The 25,524-nt window shown below is 41.0% G+C and overlaps 1 protein-coding gene across 4 annotated transcripts; it reads right to left on the minus strand.

The window, feature by feature from the left end:
• Positions 1–11,892: 11,892 nt before the first annotated feature.
• On the minus strand, positions 11,893–24,963 carry safb (scaffold attachment factor B). Of its 4 annotated transcripts, none has more exons than XM_074635439.1 (21): positions 24,647–24,963; positions 23,637–23,727; positions 21,969–22,033; positions 20,027–20,269; positions 19,874–19,933; positions 19,745–19,784; positions 18,491–18,923; positions 18,087–18,130; positions 17,893–17,999; positions 17,620–17,769; positions 16,494–16,582; positions 16,170–16,219; positions 15,986–16,065; positions 15,644–15,786; positions 15,243–15,357; positions 14,801–14,997; positions 14,318–14,498; positions 13,982–14,064; positions 13,809–13,867; positions 13,110–13,164; positions 11,893–12,987 (listed from the first exon to the last, which is right to left on the minus strand). In XM_074635439.1, exons 1-21 carry the CDS (start codon positions 24,797–24,799, stop codon positions 12,867–12,869), a joined length of 2,559 nt encoding a protein of 852 aa, XP_074491540.1. In that variant the 5' UTR covers positions 24,800–24,963; the 3' UTR covers positions 11,893–12,866. The 4 variants fall into 4 exon arrangements, with proteins under 4 accessions (XP_074491540.1, XP_074491543.1, XP_074491541.1 ...); XM_074635442.1 differs by having other exon boundaries at positions 11,893–12,984; positions 13,827–13,867; positions 24,647–24,943; XM_074635440.1 differs by having other exon boundaries at positions 11,893–12,984; positions 24,647–24,943.
• Between the last annotated feature and the right edge of the window lie 561 nt (positions 24,964–25,524).

Below are 25,524 nucleotides of genomic sequence, written 5' to 3' on the forward strand. Positions count from 1 at the left end.
CATCATGTTTTGAAGCAATTCTCATAAAATTAGGGAAAGTCATTAAATCTCAAGGTGATTAAAGGTGCTAAATACAGGATTGGGAGCATTTCGATTGCCTCCATACGGCTCTCAACATGGCGACAGCTCGCAGCTAACGGTGCTAACAATGAAAATAACAGAAAAAGTGCTGACAGAGATAACGGCGTTAACCTGGGTGCTGCGCTTCCGTGATGGCGCTGTCGGTCGGTACGGTGTTATCAACTGCTGTATGAAAGCAGTGTAGTGCGGCGGCCGTGAGCCAGTGGGTCATGCTCATATGCACGAACATGCACTAAAAGCACGCACGGCCGGCCCGGTGTTGTGTCGAGTAGAGTATTGTTTGCCATGGATATGTTTCCACCTACCTAAACCTGAACCAACCCTTATCCCTAACCCTAACTACCGAGGAGGGCGCAATCATTTTAAAAGGAGGGAAACACTATTCGATGGAGGAGCAGGCTTCATTATAACACCGGCTATGTCAACAAGCATAGGAGATGCTCTGATTACAACACAGACAGTGGGAGAGTGACTTCATCCTCTGCTCAGGTAGACATTACTCCTCTATATCTTTACATAGCAAATAGTTGTTCGCTGCTATATTAATGCTCTGAATATCAAATTTAGCACCTTTAAATAATGGCAAGTATGTTTTTTGAGCTGTTTACGAGGGCCATGGGGTCTTTTTACGACATGCTATACTATTACCTTTTTGACATAATATACTATGACTTTTTTCTTACGCTAAGGACATTAGATGTAATGCTAAGTTTGGGTGAATAAAAAAAAAAAGTAGGAAAAAGCTGATTCACTTTCCTTCATGAACCCTTTCTGCCCGATTGAACCATGCTGTCCTCAGTAATCAACTCCCTCCCTAAATATAGTCCCCTGTTTCTTTTATCTTTTATGTCCAGATATATGCATGCCTACAGTGTGTTTGTATGTATGAGTCTGCCAGTGATTGTCAGGAAGGTGATGCTTATGGCCAGACCAGCAGGCCCAACCCAGTGATTAGAGAGAAGAGCAACGCCTATCCTCCCGGCCTGTGATCTCTATCAGTCAGGGCAGTTACTGTACTTAACGCCACGGTGATGAATAACAGGGCATAAAATGTCCTAGACACACCCTGACATGTTTCAGAATAAATCTGACTTTTCTTCACGGCTTGAAAGTTTTAACACTTTGTGTAGTTATCAGCAAGAAGAGGGAGAAGGTAGAGCAGCTGATTAAAGACAGGCAGACTAAATGCAAGTCATGACAGTAACGACGGGTCAACGGTGGTGCAGCAGACAGACTGCCTGGGGTGTTCTGGCTTGTATACACATCTGATATGTCCCAGTCCAATGTCATCCAGCCCCTTTGAGCTCCAATTAGTTTGCCGTAAACCTTGAGGAAATTAAAAGATCACTGCAGAGAGAACACATATCTCCTGCTGGGGAGGAATTCCTTCACTTTTTATGTTTTTTTCTTCCGGAGCCTCACAAAACTAAAAGGTTTCACATTCCTCTGTTTGCACTTCTGACAGATTATGAGAGCAGTGTTGAGCCACAAGCCGTTTTAACATTTATTCGAACCACACTCTTATCTGTCATAACATTTTAGATATCCATAACAACATTTCTTGATGTCAAAACATTGTATTCTCAGTCGTCAGAATGGTAATTAAAGAAATCCACAATAACGTTCTCACAAGTAAAAATTGTATCTTGAGATATCTACAACTTTGGTTGTACTAGTGATTATTCGCAAATTAATAGCACATTTTTTATCTGTTCAAAATGTACCTTAAAGGGAGATTTGTTAAGTATTTAATACTCTTATCAACATGGGAGTGGGCAAATATGCTTACTTTATGCAAATGTATGTATATATTTATTATTGGAAATCAATGAACAACACAAAACAATGACAAATATTGTCCAAAAAGCCTCACAGGTACTGTATTTAGCATAAAAACATATGCTCAAATCATAATATGGCAAACTCAAGCCCAACAACCGCTGTCAGTGTTTCAGTGTGCTGACTTGACTATGACCTGCCCCAAACTGCATGTGATTATCATAAAGTGGGCATGTCTGTTAAGGGGAAACTCATGGGTTTTTCACTGTGCTCTGAGGACATCGTGTGCTCTGTTGTGCTTAGGACATTGTGGGCTGTATTTTGTATGCACCCAAAGACATCGTGGGCTGTTTATGTCAAAATTTTGAGGTTACAATTTATTAAAAGTGACAGACACGGATGGACATCATTGGTAATTAAAATGTTATACAGTTGTGAACATTTTAGTTTGTTCGGAGCACATGTCTAAACAACACTTGCAGCCAGTATAGGACTTTAGTCACTACATATATTCTTTCTTCTTCCTAGTCAAAAAGAACATTTCAGATATCCAGAAGGTCATTCTTCCTAGGAAAAATGATGTAATTTTGGGCTTTCAATTTCAGACATCCACAATTGCATTTTTGATATCTACAATGAACATTGTGGATATCTGCAGTATAATTCTTACTAGGAAAAACTCCCATTTCAGATCTAGTCCAATTGTTAACTGAAGTGAGCTATTTTTGCATTTTATAATCTTTTTGGATATCCAGATATACATTATGTATATCCAGAATGGTTTTTCATTTTGGATATCTGAAATTAAAATTATGGCCAGTAACAATTGGATTGTAGATATTTGTAATTGGAGGTTTTCCTTGCAGATATCCAGAATGTCAATTATGGTTATCTGAAAAAGTGAATTTATGGTTCTGTGATACATATCCAGTTTAGCTATTAAATCTTAAAGAGGACCTTCTATGCTTTTGTGCTTTTTTCCCCTTTCCTTTAATGTGTTATATATTTTTTTTGTGCGTGTAAAATGTCTTCAAAGATACAACGCCCAAAGTCCACATCAAAGGGAGTTACTATCCCCCATAGAAACACTGCTCCTGAACTGCCTGAAACGCCATGCTTGAAGTCCCGCCTTTTCTCCCATTAGTGGTGATGTCACCAAGTAACACATTTGCATAATACCTGCCTAGAGGCTAGTTTGGCACACCCTCAAACAAAGCCAGTTGGACCAGAGCTGTTTAGTCTGGTTGACCAATCACAACAGAGTGGGCCGGCTGACCAATCAGATCAGACTGGGCTTTTCAGGAGGGCGGGGTTTAGGAGCTCAAACAGAGCGTATTCAGAGGTGCTGCAGAATACCCGGTACAAGAAAGATAAAGCGTTCTTTTGAACATTAAAGCATTTAAACATGTTCTTGAAGAAACCCAAAATACTAGAATGCACCTGAAAATAAGCATAATAGGTCCTCTTTAAAAATGGCTTGCCAAAGCCACAAAGACTACTAATACTTTGTTTGTGTGCTGAATGTTTTAAGTGGTGGTGTTTACACTCCATCTGTTTCCTTGTTTGTCTCTTTTTCTTTCTCTCTTGCCCCAAGTTATTTACATGTTTATTCAAAAGAGCGGAACCCCTATAGCAAACACAGGTGTAACAGCAACCAAACAGACACAGCACCACACAGTCAGTCATGCTCACACGACATCTCAGGCAGTGAGACATAAACCTCATAAACATGTGTTTAAGCAGTCGTGCAAACACACACACACACACACACACACACACACACACACACACACACACACACACTGAAATCCTCAATGTAAACGTCCATTTTGATGACTCACTCAGAAGGCTGATTTTGGGAAAAAGGAAAGCAGGGATAAATATTATTGTGTTTCAGAGAGGTTATAGCATGTGTGTACAGTATGTGGCTTAATCACACACTAATGAGAGTGTTTCATCCACAGCCAGCAGGCAGGAGATGTGGCTGCTGACTTTCATGTTTGAGTGTTTTCTGGAGACTTTTAATACTAACGTGGCTTAATTTTGATCTGGACTGCACTGCCATCTTCTTCTCTGTTCCTTAAACTGTATCTCTTGCTGCCTGTGCAATGGTACAAGGCTGTCCCATCATTGTTTATCATGACTTCATTGATCACATTGTGTTCCCATTTATCTGAATGTTTCTATTCTCTTTCATGGCCGTCACTGTCCAGACACAATAGGAGAGGAAGAAAAGACCTTCAGGGATTTCTGCTGCTGAGACCTTGAAGGCAGCTGGAGTGAGAAAAAAAACTTGTGAATCATGGTTTCACCAATCAGTTCACATTTGTGGCATGAAAGCTAAAGAGAACGCTCTAATTAGCTGACACCAGAGTGGATTTTAGCTTTATTACCCGTTTCAGAATCCATTAGAGATCTGCTGGGTTGGACACAGAGAAAGAAAGGCTCCTCAGTGGGAGTTCAGTGTTTTACGAGCCTCCTACTAAAGACACATTGAGGTCATAAAAGAGCCGCAGAAAGACTGGAGTGTGTGACGAAGGCAGTATTTTTTCCCTCTATTCAAGGGTGACTTGAGGAGGTTGTGTTATACACTTGTGCCGGCAGTTTAACAAGGAAACTAATTGATGCATAAATTGCGTGTGAGTTTGTGTGTGTGTATGCACAAAACATTTGGGTGTTTATATCTAACATACACGGAGAGTGTCTCTTATTTGTATCTACTGTACACTGTAAACTGTGTGTGCCCCTTATATGAACCTCTCAGTCCTCACTTTCCAGTAAGTGGGGAAGAGGTTTGCGTCAACATGTGCTTCTGCAGAATTTAAGAGATCATAAATTATTATTATTGCAGATTATCGGAATCCAACATGTAGAGAAACGTCCAAACTCAACATCATTTGAGTTTTATTGGACGTGCATGAGAAATAGCTTTGCAGGTGAAAAAGCAGCTGAAATCACTTGTGTGGCCTCGCTGTGAGACAGATGATGCTCATGAGATCAGTAGGAAGCCAGAAACATCAGCCTTCTCTTAAATCATGTTTGACATATATATTAAAATATTTTTAGATATATATGAAACGTAAGTCCATGTACAGATACCAAACCCCTAAACAGGCACATGTTTGTCTGCCAGTTAGATAAGGCATGTAGGTAATGTTATAGGAGTGCAATGCTATATTAATGGAGTACTCTTAAAGGGGACATATCATGAAAAACTATAGACTGTATATAAAAAGTGGACGTAGTCACCGTGACGTCACCCATTGGTTTGTGGACTGCCGTTTTGAAGCCTCGAGTTCGGCATTTTGGTCGTCGCCATCTTGTTTTTTTGCAACCAGTAGTGACACGAGAGGCTGGAGCTAAGTACAATCAAACGCTGAATAAGATATTTTTAGGCGTCCAAAATGTTACAGTTAACTTTCATGAACTGAAAACACACTGTGAAAGGGTTAAAGTTGTAAGACGAAAACACGGACAACTTCCCGACCGGACAACGCCGTGGTAGCGACCTGTCAATCACAAGGTAGCCACGCCCTAAAGCATAATCTGCTTTACAGTCTTTTTGACTCTAAATGGGACCATAATTTACTAAATGAACATCATGCTGTATTGAAGAAGACTTGAAACTAGTGATTAAGACCATAAACTCATGTTTACAATGTTTACTGAGGTAATAAATCAAGTGAGAAGTAGGCTCATTTTCTCATAGACTTCTATACAATCAGACTTCTTTTTGCAACCAGAGGAGTCGCCCCCTGCTGGCTGTTAGAAAGAATGCAAGTTTAAGGAACTTCTGCATTGGCTTCCCTTTTTGCCCACTGTAAAGAACTCACTTTTTCACTGCTTGTACTCATACATTTGGGTATCTGGAGTGCCTACCATCCCACAAACTGTGAAATAAGACAACCCAGTCAGTTTTTTGTGGGCCGTCTAGATCAGAAAACATGTGATTCAACAAGCCATTCAGATGTGGCTCCCCTTCCTATGTCACATGCAGGCTCATTAGAATATATCGCCCACAGCTTGAGAACTACCTTTGCAAAGGTGCGGCATATTTTTCTCGCAAGCCAATCAGAGCAGACTGGCCTTTTTCAGGAGGGGGTCTTAAAGAGACAGGCGCTAAAACGGAGTGTTTCAGACAGAGGGTGAATACAGGTATATTCAGACAGACAGTATGAGAAAAATAATGTGTTTTTTGAACATTAAAGAATGTAAACATGTTCTAGTAGAAGCCCAGAATACAAGTATGAACCTGAAAATGAGCGTGATATGTCCCCTTTAAGAAAGTCGAGTTTAGGCCTAAAAACATGAGCCATTTTTCTATTGCAGAGCCTTTCCTCCTCTATCAAACCCAGTGAGGTGATCTCAGTGAGTAGACTATCTGCCAACACTATATGAGAGCCGGATGTATTGTAGGGTGACCTCATCAGGAGAACGCCTTCTACTTATATAATGTTTGACATATACAGTATATAAAACATATATTTATATATATATATATATGAAACCTGAGTCCATGTGCAGATGCCAAACCCCAAGATGGCACTGTTACATAGCATGAACTGCCAGTTAGATATGGCATGCACATGTAAATACACCTACAGTACAGTATGTGCAGAGGGATAAGCATGAAGAGCAACACATGCACACACACACACACACACACACACACACAGAGGGAGGCTGCACATCTGTTAATGCATATCCTCTGTACGTCAGCTCATACAGAGTTTCCACTGTTCTTTACACATTATTCAGTATATGTCCAGTACATAAAATCCTACACACTTTTGTATTGGCACACAGTCCCGACAGTGGCATGCACACATAAAGCAAGCATGTATATTATGTGTGTGCAGGGGATACACATCCAGTAGCTCTGCCTGCTCAGTCCAGTTTCTCCAGTGTCACGGTTTAGTGCCTGTACGTTACATAAGGGCTTCTGCAAGTGTGTGTTGGTGGTTTTATCCGTATGTTATGAGAGGAATGCCTGAATGAGTCCTATGTTTCATCCGTGAAGGCAGCTGACCTTGCTGGTGTAAAGGGAGACGACTCGGGTCACACTAGTCTAGCCAGACGTGACTTTCTCAACTCACTGATGTCCCAACGCAGGAGAAAAGAAGACATTTCATAACTATTTGATTTCAGCTGCTCCAGAAGATGCCAGCGTCTCGCCTGGCGGCAGTGAGAAGACGTTGAAATGTTCATTTAAATTCCTGTTGCCTGCTGTTTAAATCATTTGAATCATTTTTCAACCTAATCTTATCTGAGAATAAACTTCAAAAATACTACATGAAATACTGGGTAGTGTAATTGTGATGTTATACGTGATTGGTCAATGAATAAATCAGTAATCTCTTCTTTATTGATTTTTTTTCTTTTGATTTGTATTTATTTAATTGATATGTTTTTTATGTATTGTATTGTATTATCTGCGTTAAAATGTTACCTTAGTTTTGTCTTGCTTTTGTTTGGCCTCACTGTTTGGCTTTCTGTTGTTACATTGCCTTGTATGCTGCTTTTGCTTTGTCTGTCAAAGCACTTTGTAAACTTGTGCAACCAGACCTTAAAGAAATAATCCAAACTGGATGAGAACCAAAAAGGATGAGAGGACCATCAAAGATTATTTTAGATCAGAAACAACAGAACATTTGCTGACAGACTTTTATCACAGTGTTTAGCATCCCTCTTACAACCCCAGATGACAGAAGCCTGTCTGACTCTGCAAGTTTTGCAGGTTTGGCCTTCGTTCTCTTCTCATCTGTCTGGCTGCTGTCTGAGCTCGATGTCTTTGGTTGGCAGGAAGTAGAGTTTGCATCATTCCTCTCGTGCTGCTGCCCAGCAGCCTGGCATGAAGACCGGCTGCTCTGCACGAATGATTGTGAGAAGCTCAGGTTCATCGTTCTGGCAGCAGATCTCCAACAGATGAAGGATTTCCCCTAACGTGCTTATGCTGTCCTGCTGTTGCTTGTTATCAAATATCTGTCTGTTGTTTTGCCTGAATTCCTTGAAATCATGAACAGAAATATCTTTTAAAGATTACAAAAACATACTCAAAAATTCATGAAAGTTTTGATAGAAGTTTCTCACATCAAAGTCAGTTTACAGGTCTTTGGGAGTAATACTGCATATCTGAAAATAGTTTTATAAAGCCTAAAAATAGACTGATTGTTTTATATTTTTCCATAATTTGATGTATTTTTTCAAATCATATCAGGGCGACTTTTTTGTGGGCATCAAATTGACAAAGATATTCTCAAAACACATTTGTTGGCAGAAACAGGGCAGGCCGGATGAAAAAGAATTTAGATCTACAATAGATACAGGACACTATTTATGTTCTTATCTCTTTCTGCATTTTTCTGACCCAGATCACTGAAGCTCTGCAGACCTCCTCCTCCTCCTCCCTGCAGGTCTATCTGTTTATCCGAGCTCCAGTTCTGTTGAAACATAATAAGGATGTTATCTCAGCTTTGTTTTTCCTTCAGCTGTCCAAGGAAGCTCCTGGTGGATCCACCTGTGGTGGTCTCAGGTCTGGTGCTTTGTAGACAACAAACATTACCACCCTCAGCGTCTCACATTCACATGCACTGCCTCTGATTCAAAGACGTGAACCAATCGATATGATGAAACTCTGCAGAGGATCTTGCTGGAAACCTGCTGTGTGATATGATCCATGATCCATCATGTTTGTTTTGTTTCTCATGTGCAGGATGGAATGTAGGTGTGGCTCTGGCACCTGCTGTATAGTCACCTGTCGTTCATTCACACAACTACATTTATAACAGATTGATCTTGTGATTGTCTCCCTTATTGATTTGCTAACACATCTCTGCTACATGTTTGCAGCTGGAGGCAATGAGCTTGAGACATAACAGCCACAGAAACATGGAGGACACAGTCAGACGACTCATCAGGACCGACTGAGAAAATAAACACACATTCCAGAGGCCAGGGTCAGCGATGTTGCACAGCACGGGGGTGACGCCGACCTTCAGTGTGTGTGTGTGTGTGTGTGTGTGTGTGTGTGTGTGTGTGTGTGTGTGTGCAGGTGAAGTGTCTGTGACCTCCTCTAGCTCAGATCCCGTGTGCTCCTCCTCTCCCCAGAGGCCGTATAGTCATGTTGATTTAAGCTGCTCGTTCTACATCTGGTGGACTATTTGCAGTCTCGGTATACATGTCCTTATTTTATCCCCAACATCCTCTCACCCATAAGTCATGTCCTCTATATGCCTTATCTTCTGTCTCCTTTTGTTCCCCACGTAGCACTGCTGCTGCCATCCACGTCCACATGGGTACAAGAGTTATTGTCACATCTACTCAGTGGTGGAATGTTACAAAGTACATTTACTCAAGGAATGTACTGAAGTACTATTTTGACATACTTTGACTTGAGTATTTCAATCTTATTCTACTTTATACTTCATACTTTATTCTACTAATATTGTACTTTTTACTCCACTACATTTCTTTGACACTTATAATTACTTTTTACATATAAAAACATCACTATACTACTGATCTACCAGTAGCATAAAATGCTCTTACATGCATTCGTTTGAAATATGAAAAGTACAATATTCTATAATAATATAACACTGTTCGAGAAGCCATTCTGCATAATGAGTACTTCTACTTCTGATATTTTAAATATAACTATCTGAAACTACTTCTGTACTTCTAATTAAGTAACATTTTACATTCAGGACTTTTACTTGTAATGGAGTATTTTTAGACTGTGATATTTCTACATTTACTTAAGTAAAGGATTTGAGTACAACTTCCACAAATGCATGTAGTGTAGCCTGTGTATGCAGTGACTGCAACCCTCGGTCCTCACGGTTGCTTGTAATGTAAATGTTGGTATTTCAGCTGATTCTGCAGTGTCAATTAATAAGCATAATAACATCTTAACATCTTAATGACTAAAGTATAAATAGAAATGACCAGATCTGGCTTCTATTTATGGTTATATAGCACCCTCTAGTGGACAAAAAGAAAACGACAGAGGAAAGTTGGGATGATTTTAGATTCAAGGGTTTAATGATGCTGGTGGCCAGCAGGTGATCATGATTAGAGTTGATTACTGCCTCTACCAGAAAGGCCTGTTTGTCTCTTATCAATTTTGCCTGAGGAAGATCTTATAGATACAAATGTTTCCTTGAAAAGAGAAATAAATTTGGAGACTAAAAATGTGTAGACCTCCTTTGCGGCCTAAAAGTTTGTTCACACCATTCGATGCAACTGCAAAATACATAAATATATAAAATATGCAGCAATAGCATTCAACTACCGGCACATTTTCACTGTTTAATAAAATGTGGATTTAATGTGAGGCTTAAATTAACACCCCAAAGTTTACAGCCTGCTGTTGAGTACTTCATACTGCATACATACTGTGGCGCAGTGGAGGGTATACGCAGGTATACGGGGTATACCCACCTCTTTTTCTGGTGGTTTACAGTATACCCACCTATCAGCCAAAAAGCCACTGGAATATATAGGAGAATAAATCCACTTCCTCCTCGGTAACCTACGACCCATCTACCTAGTAGTACACCCACCTCATGACCACTACACCACTGTATACATACATTATGAGTCATCATTTGCGCTTCATGACACATGAGCTGTAGAGTACTGAAAGAGGAAAGTATCTGTGAGAAGAGAGGAACTCGGTTAGTAGAAAAGGAACTTGGATCCAGTAATAGATAAGAACCAAGGAAGTTAGAGGAAGAAGGAGCTTTAAAAACCTATATGAGTGTGAAGTACAGAGGTCAAAATGGCATCAGTCAAGAGCACATTCTCCTGTCATGTCCTGGACATTGTGCTATTCTGCAATGAGAATGCAACTCTGAGGTGACTGTCAGGAGATGACAGACTATTGGACTCCAACCAGACCTCCCACTGGGTTTGCTTTTGCTGCCACTGGCTTCTCACCTCATTTCTGCAGTCTAGGCTGGAGGTCTACAAGTCATGATGTGAAATACAGTACATCGAGTTGACTAATTCTCCCTCGGCCATTTGGGAAAAGTTTCAGGGCACCAGAGCAGCACTCTGAGTGCAGATGCCCGCTGCATGTGGTACTGGAAGAGATAACAGATTTATAACAATTTGGTGGTTTCATTATTATATTAGTTAAGTTAGAGGGAGACACGCTGTTATGTGGATGAATTCCATTATAGTCAGCGGATATACTCATCTTGGACACTATTAACCATGTTTGAAACACACTGTACACAGTAGCGTCTCATCCCAAGCCATTGCTACTCCTTTCAACTAAAGTGTGATTATTGTGAGGTGTACATGGGATCTCAGACCTGCTGAATGTGTCTAGTTTTGTGGTAATTCCATTTTAATGCAACTGGTTAGCTTGTGAGTTTTTGAGTAACTGAATTCTGCTTTTGCTGCCGGTTTTACAAGTGACATTTTCATTTTGCTTCAACCACTTCCTGAAATTAATATGGTGTTGCACCAAGTTAAAATTTTATTACATCTTTAATGCGGGATCCTTTTTATTATCAAACAAATCAATGTTTCCAGAGCATTCCCAAATCTCACTGGAGCCATGTTTGGCACTCCTCAAACAGGATTTAGTGAGTTTCCATAGTATAAACAGTTTGAGTTGACATGCGTGTACCAATTTCAAGCCTCTGAACACCCACACAGGTGTTTTCAGTTGATCTGGCCGATTATACCTCTGCTCAGGACTGTGTGGGCGTCGATATCGCATCCATGTTTCCCCTCACTTGAATATTATTCTTGTATCCCTCCCACCAATAAAGCACTGAGAGGGTCGACTCATCGATGATTTGAGAGTCAAAAGGGTTTAGTGCTGGAGCCAATTAGAGTCCAACTTATATACTGCACTTCTATAGTACATGAAAAAGCTCTACTGGAAGGGTTGAAAATTAAATAGTTGCTTCGATGAGTCATGCCAGCTTAAGTGTGTTTATTGTGCCCTCTTGTGAGCCCCTGCAATTTAATTTTGACAAAATTGTTTAGGTAATTTAAAATAACAGTCAGGGAGCGTTTGTTTCCGTAGCACCACTGCAAAAAGATGAAAAATCTTTTATTGATGGAGGCAATTTCACTCTGTGAATTTTACAACTGAGCTCCATTAGACACCAGCAGCTGATATTGTGACACTGACCAGAACATGGCATTAAAATGAACCAAACAGAAGGACTAAACTAATTATATAACACTTTTATGAAAAAAAATCCCCCCAAAAAACACATTTGAGTTACAGAAGACATAGGCTGAAACATCATACATTAAATTTTAGATTTAGATTTTATAACAGATCTTAATCAATAGATTGTGAGCACAGTCAGACTCCTGGGGCATTTATTGCCTTTATCCAACAAGCACACTAATGAAATACAACAAAAAAAAAAAAGCACAAATTGAAGTATTAAAAGAAGTCTAACCAGCATGGATAATCTGAATGTGAGGTTTACTTTAAAAACATGTTACTCAGCAGCAAAACTTCACCAAACATCTGTGTTTTAAAAAGAATGAAGTCAAAAAAGGAGCCGCAAGCTATGAACAAATTAATTGCAACGCAGGCTCATTTATCGAGAATGGAAAACTTCCACCCAATGCTTCAGACACAAACTGGGATACAGAGAGAAGACTGGTGAGGTTAGGTCCATCGACCCAGGTGTCTAGAAAACATCACAACACGGAGCTCTGACGTGACTCTCCGCCACAGGCCGACCTGCATATACAACACATTCTTGGCAAGCAGACAGTAGTGTTCTACAAACAAGGTGGAGGTTTGACTGGATGATAAATACAAGGCAGGAGATCACTACATCACGCACACAACAAAACAAAAAGGGAGAAGCGACCAGAAAAATAAACGTCTCCGTCAAAAATGGATTGGAATTGTGTCAAAAAAGAATTCCTGGTTTTAAAAAATTTACAAAACAAGATGGTCACATCACATCCTTCTTGATATGACCTCCTGAAACGTTCCTAGTATTGTCTTCAGACAGACATCAGTAGCGTCGGCCAAAAGCTCCGCCCTGCAGCCCGCTGCCCTGCATCAGCTGGTTCTGTCTGTTCAGAGCTCCAGACAGGGACTGAGACGTTCCCGTGTTCATGAAGCTTCCACGGCTGCTGTAAAGACAAACACACACAGAGACACAATGATCGATACTGTTCTAACAAATAGAGCTGGCTGCTCCTGTGAGCTGAAGTTAAAAAATGACGCATAAATCCAGCTGATATTCACGACTCACCTTGCCAATCCTCCACGTGCCATGTGGCTCTGGCCTGGGATGGCACCGTCTCTACCTGGAGCAAAAAAGCGAAACATCAGATACGTAGACTAGAGTATTTATATGTCTAGATTGTCATTAATTGGGATGCAAACTAGTTTCAGGACATGTTGCACCATTTTCCTTCAGCCTGCTACTATAATTGTGCCATCTGCCACTCCAATCCTCAGAAGGCAAAACTACTTTACTTCAAAATGTACATCACTGTATCAAATGAGGGTAACTGCTATTCTGTCTTTCAGAGGTTGTAGTGGGCTCAGTCTTAAAGCTGGAGTGAAGATACTGGTACCATATGAAACTAGAAAAAACTAAGGAATCGATTGGTACCAACCATGTCATGTTAAAAAAAGTGAATGAAAACTCTGAGAAGAACAGAGTGAAAACTGTATCTTATTAGGTAAAATGATGTTGACAAACTGCAAAATGTGCAGTTGAAATAATCACAATATGTTGCAATATATCTTGTAATGCTCAGCATATCACAAAATGTTTAAAATCGCAATAAGATCAAATCATGACTTAAGTATCGTGATAATATGGTATCGTGATAATATGGTATCGTGGGGCCTCTGGTGATTCCCACCCCTAGTATCATGAAAGCAGTTGGTGTAACTAGCATTACAATCATTACACACAAAATAAAAGGACAAGTATGAGTACCTTGCCATGTTCTCTCACCATCTACCTTCCGGCTGGAGTCCCAGTCTCGACCTCCTTCCCTAAAAGGAAAAAAGGAAAAATATTTTGTACATGTTTTCCCTTCCTTCAGGATAAATGTCAGCACTGGACACTATTTAAGTTTTCATAATGGCCTGAACTGAAGGCAGTCTTACCTGGAGTTGACACGCTTGTCATAGCCTCCGCTCCAGGAGTCTCGGCCCTCTCTGCCATGTCTGTCTGACCGGTCTGAGAAGTGCTGAAACAAGAGACACAACACAGTTAGAATTTATCCATTATATCTGCACTGCTACACATTTACTGCAAACATTCATAGTGTCACGGTATGAATGTGGCAACCGAATGAGCATTTCTCCTTTCCATGTTCACTGGTAGACATCAGAGACCTACTTGATTCTTCCCATTCTAAGGATGTACTGTATGCTTTCACCTTATAATGTGCAGGAGTTGCATCTTAACTTTAGTGAGAGACGAGGGTCAGCGCCTCTTACCTGACCATCTCTGTCTGCAGCAACGCTACGAGTGTTGTCCCGCCTGTCCATCATCAAGTCGTCTTGGTAGCGGCCCCGGCCCTCTCTGTGGTCAAAGTCCTGATAACGCTCCTGACGGTTGAAGTCTGAACGGCTGTAACGGTCATCAAGGGCCATGCGCTTATCAGGCCAGTCATCTTTCCTAAAAGAGGAGCAGGCAACGACATCCAGAATGATGTTCATCCACTGAGCTGCTCTGTATCCATCTGATATATATACACAGCACATACTGTACAGAAGCTCTCACCTTTATTATTGCTAATATCTTGTGTTGTTCTGATTCTATTTAGCAGGCTTTTACTTAAAAAAGACTCAAGATCTTTAGCACTTTAATAAAATAAGATAGGTTATATTCTAATAATTGAGAGGCCAACTGAAATGAACCTCTGCAAAGCAATAAATCCATTTATCAATCATCACTACACTAGGTCCGTTATTATTTACCTGCCATCAATGTCATAAGGCCTCTTAACGGGGCGGCGGTCCTGTTCGCAACGCAGCTGCTCCTGCTGCCGTCGCAGCTCATCGCGCTCCCTCATGATCCTCTCCTGCTCGCGCCGCCTCTCGTACTCTATACGTAGCCTTTCCCGCTCCAGGAACTGACGCTCCATACGGTCCGCATCAAGGCGCTGCTTCTCAGCCTGGGAGTCAAAACATTAGTGAGATTAACGTCAACGCAGAACTCATGAGAAAATAAAGCAGACTATGAGATAATTGACAAATTGATATGTGGGAGCAAAAGTATTTATAAACATATTTCTATTTCTGTATTCAACAGGCTAAGATTTGCACCAGAGAAAATCTAATGAAGGAAATCATGTGGGCAGTAACATCAACAGCAATGCAGTGACAGAAAGAAATCCCCCGTTAGAAATACTGACAGTACCTCGAGAAAGTTTCTCTTCCGGATCAAGTGTTTCCTCTCCTCTTTCTCTCGGAACAGACGGATTCGCTCGCGCTCGCGGTCCGGGCGGTTGTCCCGGTCGCCACGGTCCCGGTCGCTAAAAGAAGATGACAAAGATCAATCTCTCTGTATTGGAAGTGTATGTTGTTACTATAGGTGAACAGTGTTCAGTGTAAAATCATACTGTACAAACTGCTACAAAGATCATTTCTTCAGCCTTCAGCAAGGAACTAGAGCATTCTTTTAAATTTTACAGAAACAGACATATCAGTGTTGTAAAAAGATATTTCCTATGGGCCTTCACAAACTAATTCAAGATCTTTATTAATACTTAATTGTGTTTTATTAAGCCCTATGGTGGGGTCAGATTCAACGATCCTTACGTGAATCTGCGTCTCTCCACCTCTCTGATCTCCCTCTCTCGTTGTCTCTGTCTCTCCCTCTCTCTCTGCTCCTTGATCTGGTCAAACGACAGGATTTCTTTCTTCTCCTTACTGGGTGACTTGCGGTCCCGACTCTTAGAGCTCTGGAGAAGGGAGAGAAGGAAAGAAAACGTTAGGGAAGAGTATCTGGAGGTCAAAATAGAATCTGGCCTGCAGATTTGAATGACAAGTAGTGTTGATGTAACCTCCATATTAATAGTAACCTTGTACGCTGGCATCTAGCAGACCACGCTTTATTTAAGTGGCATCTTAAGTGGCAGTTAGAAGCTTTTGTTTACTTACTCGTTCTTTGCTTTTGGTTTTGACGCTGATGACAGGCTCTCCTTTGGACTTGTCCATAACTACAGTCCTCTCATTTCGCCCTATCAAACAAAAACAATTGATATTGTCAAAAATATAAGAAAATGTTTTGGAGAGGAGTATTTTCTTGATAAGTACAAGCTGGAAATTATCCCATATTTCTCACCTTTGCCATCTTTCCCTTCTCCCTCAGACTTCTCATCCTTTCCATCAGATCTACAGAAAATACGAACAGTGTGAGCTCTATTAGTGCTGTATCAACAAACATTTTAATGAATGGTTTACTTTTCTCTCATATACAGTAGCTGATAGCTTATCCACACTCAGGGGCTCCAACTGCAGCGGTTGTAGGTTACCACTGGGGCATGCCATGCTAAATATGTATGCACCCATGATATTTAAAAGCACACAGGACCAAAATAGCGAGCCGGCGGGGCATTTTTAGTAAGAGACTAAACTCAAACATGCAGCAGCTTGTAAGCAGTCTTACTTTGAGTCAGACGAGTGTCTCCGGTCATTGCCAGACTTCTTGGGGTCATTCTTGTCTGCTGGCTTTTTCCCCGCAGGCTCATTTTTAGCCTAAAATGTTTAAACAGGAAGGTGTTTATTCACAAAAGCTGAATGAACAAATTACATTTCACACTGATCATATCATACAATGAAAATGAACAATAACACCATCACCACATCTGAAGTTATTTTTGTCCCAAAGGAAATTCTAATTTAACAAAATTATACATTATCAAATGTAACAATTGCTTTGTTTTACCGCACCTTCTATTTTCCACTTCTGTAAATCTTTGCCAGGTGTTTTGGAGACATACCCTAAAGTTTACAATAACTGTAATGGAAATAACCCTTTAGGCTTTGTTTTCTTCATCTGGTCTCATTTTAATTATTTATTGCTTTAGGCAACGCATGCTTTTATAATGATAATACTTAAGCCTACATGTCAAGTGTAATTAGCAGCGTTTCCCATTAATTACCTCGACTGTGGCGGTGTTTGATTAAATTGTTTATGAGAGCACAGTGGTGGAAGAAGCACTCAGGTCTTTTACTTAAGTAAAAGTAGTAATACCATAGTGTAAAAATACTCTTACAAGGGAAACTCCTGCATTCAAAATGTTCCTTAAGTAACAGCACAACGTATTAGCATCAAAATATACTTATGTACATGTAGGCTACTTGAGTAGCCTACATGTACTTACTTACATTCCACTACTGCTAGAGCACAGAACTGTTTACAAGATAACGTTCTTCATAGATCTAGCCTCTTAATTTTGCTCTTAAAGTTCACCAGATTGATGCATTTAACTTTAAAATGTACAAAGTTTTCTTTCGGGGGAGCATGCCCACGGGTCCCCTCTAGAGGGTCTGAGGTCTACCAACCACTCTCATAAAAACCTGTGGGAAACATGAATTAGGAACGTCTCCATCAGGTTAGCAAAACTTTCTACTTTTTTTCCCCTCCCATTACACCTGACAGAACTCAAACTTAAATTGAATAACAGATTCACTCAGATGCATAATGTGTTTGTCTGGGTGGGACCACAGTTATTGGAGATCCAATGAATGGACGCACTACGATGACGCAAAAATCTTCCTCCGACACTCACCCGCTCCACAGAGATCATCCTGCCATGCAGCTCAGTCCTGTGAAGGTGGCTGATGCACTTGGTGGCCTCCTCTGTGGAAGACATGGTGACAAAACCATAGCAGCGAGCCCCAGGGCTCTTGGCGTTGGTCACCACCTTGGCTCCAACAACCTGAGATGACCAGGGAATTGGGAGAAAAACAAAAAATGAAATCCTCAATTTTAGATCAAATAGAAGTGATCTGTAATTTCTAGGTCTGTTGATAACGGTGAGGGATAGTTTCTATAGACTAACCTTGCCATATTTGCTGAAGAGCGTCTTCAGATCAGTTGCTCTAGTAGTGGAAGAGAGACCACTGACCCACAGATTCTTGCTACTGCTTGCTGCAGCACTTCCAGCAGCTACACACAATTATATAATAAATTAATGAGCATATATCCACTCAATTTGAAAGACCAGAACAGAAAAAAAACACTTGATTCCCTCACCCTTTTCATCTTTTGACTCAGTCTTGCCATCTTTCTCCTCAGAGCTAGAGACAAAGATAAAAAGCAATAAACGTACAGCAGTGGGGACACCTGGCATCTCTTCTCATACAGATGTATATACTTATGTGTTTTATGGTATAATACATAACTGACAGCGATCAGCCCATCATGTACCATAGTGCAGCGATTTAACAGTGAATAAATGGAACTACACCCCATTGCAATCCCAATACGCGTTAATGGGTAATAAAGTGGGATAGGTGAGTGTAAAGAATGACAAATGAAAACAGACAAATGCACAGAACGATTTTACCTCCAAAAGAGCATCCAAATTTTGCTAGCACAAAGGAGCCAATGCAACAGAGATAGCCATTTTGGTTTCTAGTAGACAGAAAGCAACAAACCTCTTTTTCTGATCATCGCCCTCTACAGAAGAGGACTCTTTCACTGTGGACGCTGAATCCGCAGCAGCTTTCTCTTCTGTCTTCTCATCCTCCTCACCCTTCTTAGACCCCAATTCTGAATCAACAGTTTCACCCACAGCGCCCTGTTCGCTTACACTAACAGCCTGCGAGCTTATGTTTTCAGCGTCTAATGTCTCTTCTGGGGCGTTCGGTGCATCCCCAACCTCTTTGGCGTCGGTCTCCACAACATCCCGGTCGCTCTCCACGTCTCCAGAGGCGGCGGCCTTGTCGGACTTGTCGCCGGTGTCGGACACATTGTCTTCCCCTCCGGCGGTGGCGGCGGCTTGCTCTTCTTCAGGGCTCGTCTCGTGGCTCTGGTGGTGATCTTCGTTAAGTGGCTCAGATAAACAAGACCCGGCTACTTTGTCATTTTCTACGGATTTAACAGGAATAGAATGGCACAGAGTTTAATCACTTCTGAAACACAGCAATGGTTAACGAGGAACTGGCAAGGCCTGGATTAGGAACGTCATGACCACTGGCCTGTGCTCTTAGAACTATGTATTAAAACGATGAAGTAGACCCTAACGAGAGACTGGAAGAGAACCCAAAGGCTGGAGGACCACTAAGCCACTAGTGCGACTAACACTTTGGCTCATTTTTCAAGTTGAACCACTTCACTGTGTTCACCTGATCCAAAGCAGACAAAGAGTTCAGTGCTGAAGAGAGCCACAAGATCAGCAGTGCAGCAGCGAATCCTCGCTGCAGTGAAGTCCACCTTCTTCTTTCAGCCTTTGACTTTCCAGTGTCCATTAGTGATGATGACCACAATTTCACCTCAAGTCCAGCAATTTCATATCCAGCTGATTTTCTGAGTCAGTGTCCTTAAAAAGTTGTAATACTTGATGAGTCTTGATGGATCTTCTTTGTCTTGTTCTTCATGTGGCAACCTAGAAACACTGCAATCACCTGCAACAGCTCACACCTCCCTGACCGTGAAACTGAATTGCTGTCAATGTGCATCAAATTGTTAACCACTGTCATTTTACTACTGCAAGAGCATAACTGGTAACTTGATCAATATTTACCAGTGAAATTTTTAATTATGGTTAACCAAATTTCAACACAAAACCAGCAATTCCCTTCGGGCTTCCAGTCTCTCTTCCTGGCTGAAACTAAACAAAGTGTTTGCATTCCAAGCTCAACACTGTAAAAAGATACCACCACCTTTTTATAAACCATTTTGTACAGTACCTGTTTCTTCTTTCACGTCATCTGCATCTGGATCCTGATCCTGAGCCTAAAAGAAAAGAAAAGAAGTCTTAATGACTGTGACACTTTGTTTTACCTTCACATGCTTTAAGTACTTGTGAGAGAACATACTGTATTGATTGATGAGCTCGTCATATTTTCAGTCTTATCTGACACCTCAGACTCGTCCATCTGTTTAAATAGATACAAATGCAGTCACATTAAGAAATGCCAGACAGATAAAAGATTAAAATTAGAAGACAAGTTCCTAGTCTATTTTCTCACCTCTGGAGCTCTTGCTTCATCTTCTGACTCGCAAGTCTTGTTGTCATGTTCTTCATCCAACAGAGCGTCCTCGTCTTTGTCATGTTCTTCGTTCAACAGCGCGTCTTCGTCAGTGTGAATATTCGCAGCGTCGTCCTCATCATCCTCGGCTGGTATCCCGTTGTCGTTCTCTGTCTCGTCCAGAATGTTCATGTCGAGGATGTCCATTTCCTGCATGTTCTCCTGGTCATCCTGAGGCTCCTCCTGAAAAAGAAAAGAGGAAATTTGCTGAAGACGGCAATAAAAAATCAACAGCAATATCCAGAAATTCTCGGCCGTTAAAGGTCACATATTATACTCCATTTAAACTAGTTATTATAGGTCTCAGACACCTCCAAACCATGTCTCTGAAGTTTTTTTTTCAAAAAAACAATCAGATCATGCATTCCAGCATGTCTCTATAACCTGTTTCAGCCCATTTCCAAAAGTGCTGATTTCTGTGTCTGTAGCCTCTGTCTCCTCCCACTCTGCTCTGATTGGTCAGCGTTTTCTGTCAATCAAACGTCCTCAACAACAGCGTCACCCTCCCCCTCCCTCCCGGAGAAGCTCTCTCTCTCTCTCTCTCTCTAGAGAGAGAGAGACGAGTGGAGAGATAGCAGCTAGAATAAAGTTTATAAACCACTTTAAAGTTTATAAACCAGAAACTTCACCCAGCGCACGTTACCGGAGGAATCTGATCAGAAATCGGCGACACATGATGAACATCTGCAGTCCAGATTCCAGGTTTTCCTGACGGTTTCTCTCAGGTAAATAATGCTGTTTATAGCTCTGTTAGTTAGCTCAGTGTTTACCTTATGCATCAACTCTGTAAACCGTAAACATACACTCTGTTTTACGTCTGTCTTTACAGATCCATCTGTGAGAAATGACCGACAGAATCATCCCAGAGGAGAGCAGACAGCTGTGGGCAGATGGCTCTGTTTACATGGAGATACAAAGCTAACCCGGTAGCATGTAGCTAACCCGTTAGCATGTAGCTACATGCTAACGGGTTAGCTACATGCTACCGCTATGGCACGGTGTGTAAACACAGCGACCATCAGGGTGGAAAATAGAAGATGTGAAACAGTAGTCAGTTCATTATTTCTGCTAAAAGATAAATGTATGGAAGATCAGAGTAATGGTATATTATTTACAGTAGTAGCTGTCTCTGTGTTACCATGACTACAGACCACCGGAGCTTAGCTTATCATAGTTTACCAGAGCTGAAGACTTTCTCCTGTACCATGTTAACATAACTAACTAACAGGTGAGATGATTACAAATGCTGTGAATAATTAATATTGTCATCTGTCTACTCAAATAAAGTTTGACTGTGAAACAGAAATGTGTTGTGTTGCTTACAAGTCACTATTTACTACCTGTAATCTGCTACATGCATGACATCAAATATATATAATATATAAATATCATCTGTTTAAACAGTGTAATTACATAAAGCCTTTGTGAAAGAACATGTTATATTTAGATGATGGGAGTACATGAAGCCTGTTCTGCTGGTTCTTGCAGACTAACTGTAGGGAGCTACTTTGCTCAAGTTAGGTTGAGGAGGAGAGACAGTGACGCGCTGTGGGCCGGGGTCAGCTACTGAAGGTTCTCTCTGGTTCGACCAGGAAACCCTCACGTGACTTGCATTCCCTAATGACGTCAAGATACAAGGAAAAAAGCGAATTTTTTTTCTGCACCCATTTCCGGACAAACGGAGGAGGAGAAAAAGAGAGAGGATGGTCTTTTATGATACTATGGTGGCCTGTAGACACACTGGGGACAGATATTGATGTTTAAAAGACATGGAAAAGTGCATTTTGCATAATAGGTGACCTTTAAGGAGGACGTCCAATTCTGCAAAAGCATCAAGTTGCAGTAGTGATTAAACATGTGAAAATAAGTTCAGCAAACTCACATTGCCATCGTGGGAATCCTCCTCCATAGTGCTGTCCTCTGGTTCATCATTCTCTGGCCTTGTATCTACAGAAAATATGCTTTAGTTTAGACCAACTGTTCATTTGGGTGTCTTAAAGATATCAAAGAAAATTGTTGTGTGTCAGATTTTACAGGAGGTGGACAATACAAGTGACAGGTCCTATTTATGCGTCTTAAAAGGTTCTGTGACTGTGTCTACAATTTGCACATTTGGTACACCTAACACCATAATACAGTTCAATACCAACTACAACTTTCCAAATTACCATTGCCTTTATAAAACAGCTGCTTCACGGCAAATTCAAACTAGGGCAGCAGCAAAGTGCGGCCTAAGGCAAGCTGCCACGCAATGTCTATGAAAAGCTGCAGCGGCCTCTCCCAAGCTCAGCGAGCTGCAGTTGTTTGATTCTGTGGCAAAGTGCAGCCAACAAAAGTTGGGAAAAGTTTAACTTTTAAATGGTAAATTGACTTGCATTTATATAGCAATTTGGGGTAAAGTAACTTGCTCAAGGACACTTTGGCCACAGCCTCCCCAACTTTTAGGGGCGAGTTGTGGCCAGAGAGGACCCGCAGCCAATCGGTAAACAGATCCTATGATTCTTGTTACATGTTGACCTATGTTAAAAAAAAAACTCTTCCCGCCTGAAAGACATGAATACGCCTCCCGGCCACAGAAAAATTTAATTATTGACTGCACTTTGCCCCGCCGCTGCCTGGTGTGAATCCGGTGTTACAGTCTCAAATAAAATTTGACATTTTAAGATTCATAAAATAAAGCATTTGTTGCAGACAATGACAATCCTCCCATAGTAATAATACTCCTCGCTCTGATGTGCCATATGAAATGTGCACCATACATTTTTGCAAATGGAAAATAAATAGTTGCTCTACTCATTTGACAGTAAAATCATTTCAGTTTGGTGGGAGACAACTGGGAAAGTTAACTGTAAGATAAACTTTATATACAGGAAATTCGTAATCAAAATGGACTATTTAATCCATATTCAGGTTACACATCCATGAAGTAGGCCGGTTTATTAGGTACACCTGGCAGCCCTGAACTAAGTCCTACCATCATCATGAAGGTTGTAGTTTTTGTTCAAACTGTTTTGGAAGGTCGTTATGATAATTTGAGGCTGTACTTTCTGTTTGATGCTGTTTAATAGGCCCTTTTCACAGTGGCCAGTTTGACATGTCATAGCAGGGTCAACACAGGTGTAATTTATCAAAATAATTATGGTTCCGTTATATTCAGGTGTGTCACAGTGAGCCAGCATTCACCCACCTGAATGTAACAGGGCCATAATTAATGTTACTGTATTAATTACACCTAGATGATTACCCTGCAATGTGAAAAGGTCCTATGGTATTGCACTGCATTAGATGTTTTCCACCCTACCTCCATAATAGGCCCTTTTCATAGCAGCGATTTTGACATGTCATTGCAGGTTAAACACAGGTGTGATGGTTAAAAACACAATAACTGGTTTTGTGCATGCTGTTCTCACTGGAATGACAAGCAGAGGACTTTCCAATATCGTTTCGTTTTAACAGAAACGAAAGGGGTGCAAACTGTTTGTCAGATAGTACAGACATTCACAATATCAGTTAAACTGTGTCCACTTGGATTATTAAATGCAGACTTTACCTTTGGAAGGCCGTTTAGGAGTAGGTTTCTTTGGGGTTGAATCCGGAGCGACAACAATGTCATCAGGATTTCCACCCTCTTCGTCGATTGCCTGTTTATGGAAATACAAACACTTTAATAGACTGTACAAATAAAAAGGAGTTAATAGAGTTAAAAAATAAACGTCAAATATGTCAAAAGCCACGAAAATGATAGCAGCTAGTTAGTTAGCGGGTTGGCGCAAACATTAGCTCCGGTTAACTGTAGCTAACTGTTAATGCTAGTTAACTACAGTTAATGCTAGTTAACGTTAGCTTCAGCTAACTAGCATTAACTGTAGCTAACGTTAGCTACAGTTAATGCTAGTTAACGTTAGCTACAGTTAACTAGCATTAACTGTAGCTAACGTTAGCTACAGCTAACTAGCATTAACTGTAGCTAACGTTAGCTACAGCTAACTAGCATTAACTGTAGCTAACGTTAGCTACAGCTAACTAGCATTAACTGTAGCTAACGTTAGCTACAGCTAACTAGCATTAACTGTAGCTAACGTTAGCTACAGCTAACTAGCATTAACTGAAGCTAACGTTAGCTACAGTTAACGTTAGCTTCAGTTAACTAGCATTAATGCTAGTTAACTGAAGCTACAGTTAACTAGCATTAATTGTAGCTAACGTTAGCTTCAGTTAGCTAGCGTTAGCGTTAACGCTAGCTAACGTTAACCGTAGCTAGCGTTAGCGTTAGCACACAGTCCATTAGTCAACGGGCCTCGTCTCTAACTAACGTTAGCGTTAACGCTAGCTAACTAACGCTAACGTTAGCTAGTTAACGCTAGCTAACGTTAGCTAACGTTAGCGTTAGCTAGCGTTGGCGTTAGCGTTAGCTAACGTTAGTTAGCGTTGCTTCAGGTTGAACGTGACATTATCTTGACAGGTTTACTCGCGGAGCAACGAAACAGTGTTTTTGTTGTAGAACATGTATTAATATAAATCCAGCGTGTAGTTGTTGAACAGGTGATCGGTTCATCAGACCTTCTTCAGCCGCTCTGACAGCACGCTCTTCACTCCGGTGGTGTCCAGGTTTCGTTTCTTCAGCTCGGCCTTCAGGTCGATCACTCTCAGCTCAGACAGCCTGCGGACCTCTGCGCTGTCTGCAGCTTTAACCTCTGCGGATGGGTCAGCCATCGTTTGTGTCCGTGAAAGTATCCCTTCAGCTTGTAAATAGTATCTGAATATAATGCACTTTGTTTACTGAATGCTGCGAAAGGAGGCAGCTGGTTGCAAATCTACTGCAAAATGGAGGCCGGTGCTGAGCCAGTTCAGTCGACGTTACCGCGCATGCGCAGTGCAGTTATGTGCAGTGCAGAGAGGCACAGGGTTCTTTTTATTTATGTAACCTTTATTTAACCAGGTTAGTCCCATTGACATTAAGAACCGCTTTTCCAAGGGAGACCTGGTCAAGACGGTCAGCAGCAAGAACACAAAGTTGCAGACACAGAGACAAATAGAGATAAAAATACAATTCACAAACTCTAAAAGCACTAAAATTTGCATTAAAATAGAACTATCTAAATACAAATGGGGGGACAAAAAGGAACTTTTCTGGGAGTCAGCTGTACAACAAGGGGGCTAAAAACATTGGCATGCCATAGTCTGCTTCTAAAGCCTTCATTTTAGATTTCAAAATATTGAATGATACCAGTTCCTTGATTTTTAGGTCATTTTGGAGCAAATTCCAGGCTGAGGGTGCACAATATGCAAAAGCCCTTTCTCCAATTTTTGTCCGAGCTTTTGGGACAGAGAGCACAAAGAAGTCCTGTGAACGCAGTGAATACTGTCCACAATTTTTTTGCGTAATAAAAACACTTAAGTAGTGTGGGAGCAGCCCCAGAATCACCTTCTATATAAGG

Source organism: Sebastes fasciatus, chromosome 5 (assembly GCF_043250625.1).
Source record: "Sebastes fasciatus isolate fSebFas1 chromosome 5, fSebFas1.pri, whole genome shotgun sequence".
In the NCBI taxonomy this organism is placed as follows: domain Eukaryota; kingdom Metazoa; phylum Chordata; class Actinopteri; order Perciformes; family Sebastidae; genus Sebastes; species Sebastes fasciatus.

Bases quoted from the DNA above. Each gene is read 5' to 3' on its own strand.
- safb (XM_074635439.1), bottom strand. From the start codon at position 24,799: ATGGCTGACCCATCCGCAGAGGTTAAAGCTGCAGACAGCGCAGAGGTC. The intron at 19,934-20,026 runs GTGAGAAAATAG...CTATTTAAACAG, and splicing joins ATGAAGCAAGAGCTCCAGAG to ATGGACGAGTCTGAGGTGTC. The intron at 18,000-18,086 runs GTGAGGGAATCA...AATTGTGTGTAG, and splicing joins TGAGTCAAAAGATGAAAAGG to CTGCTGGAAGTGCTGCAGCA.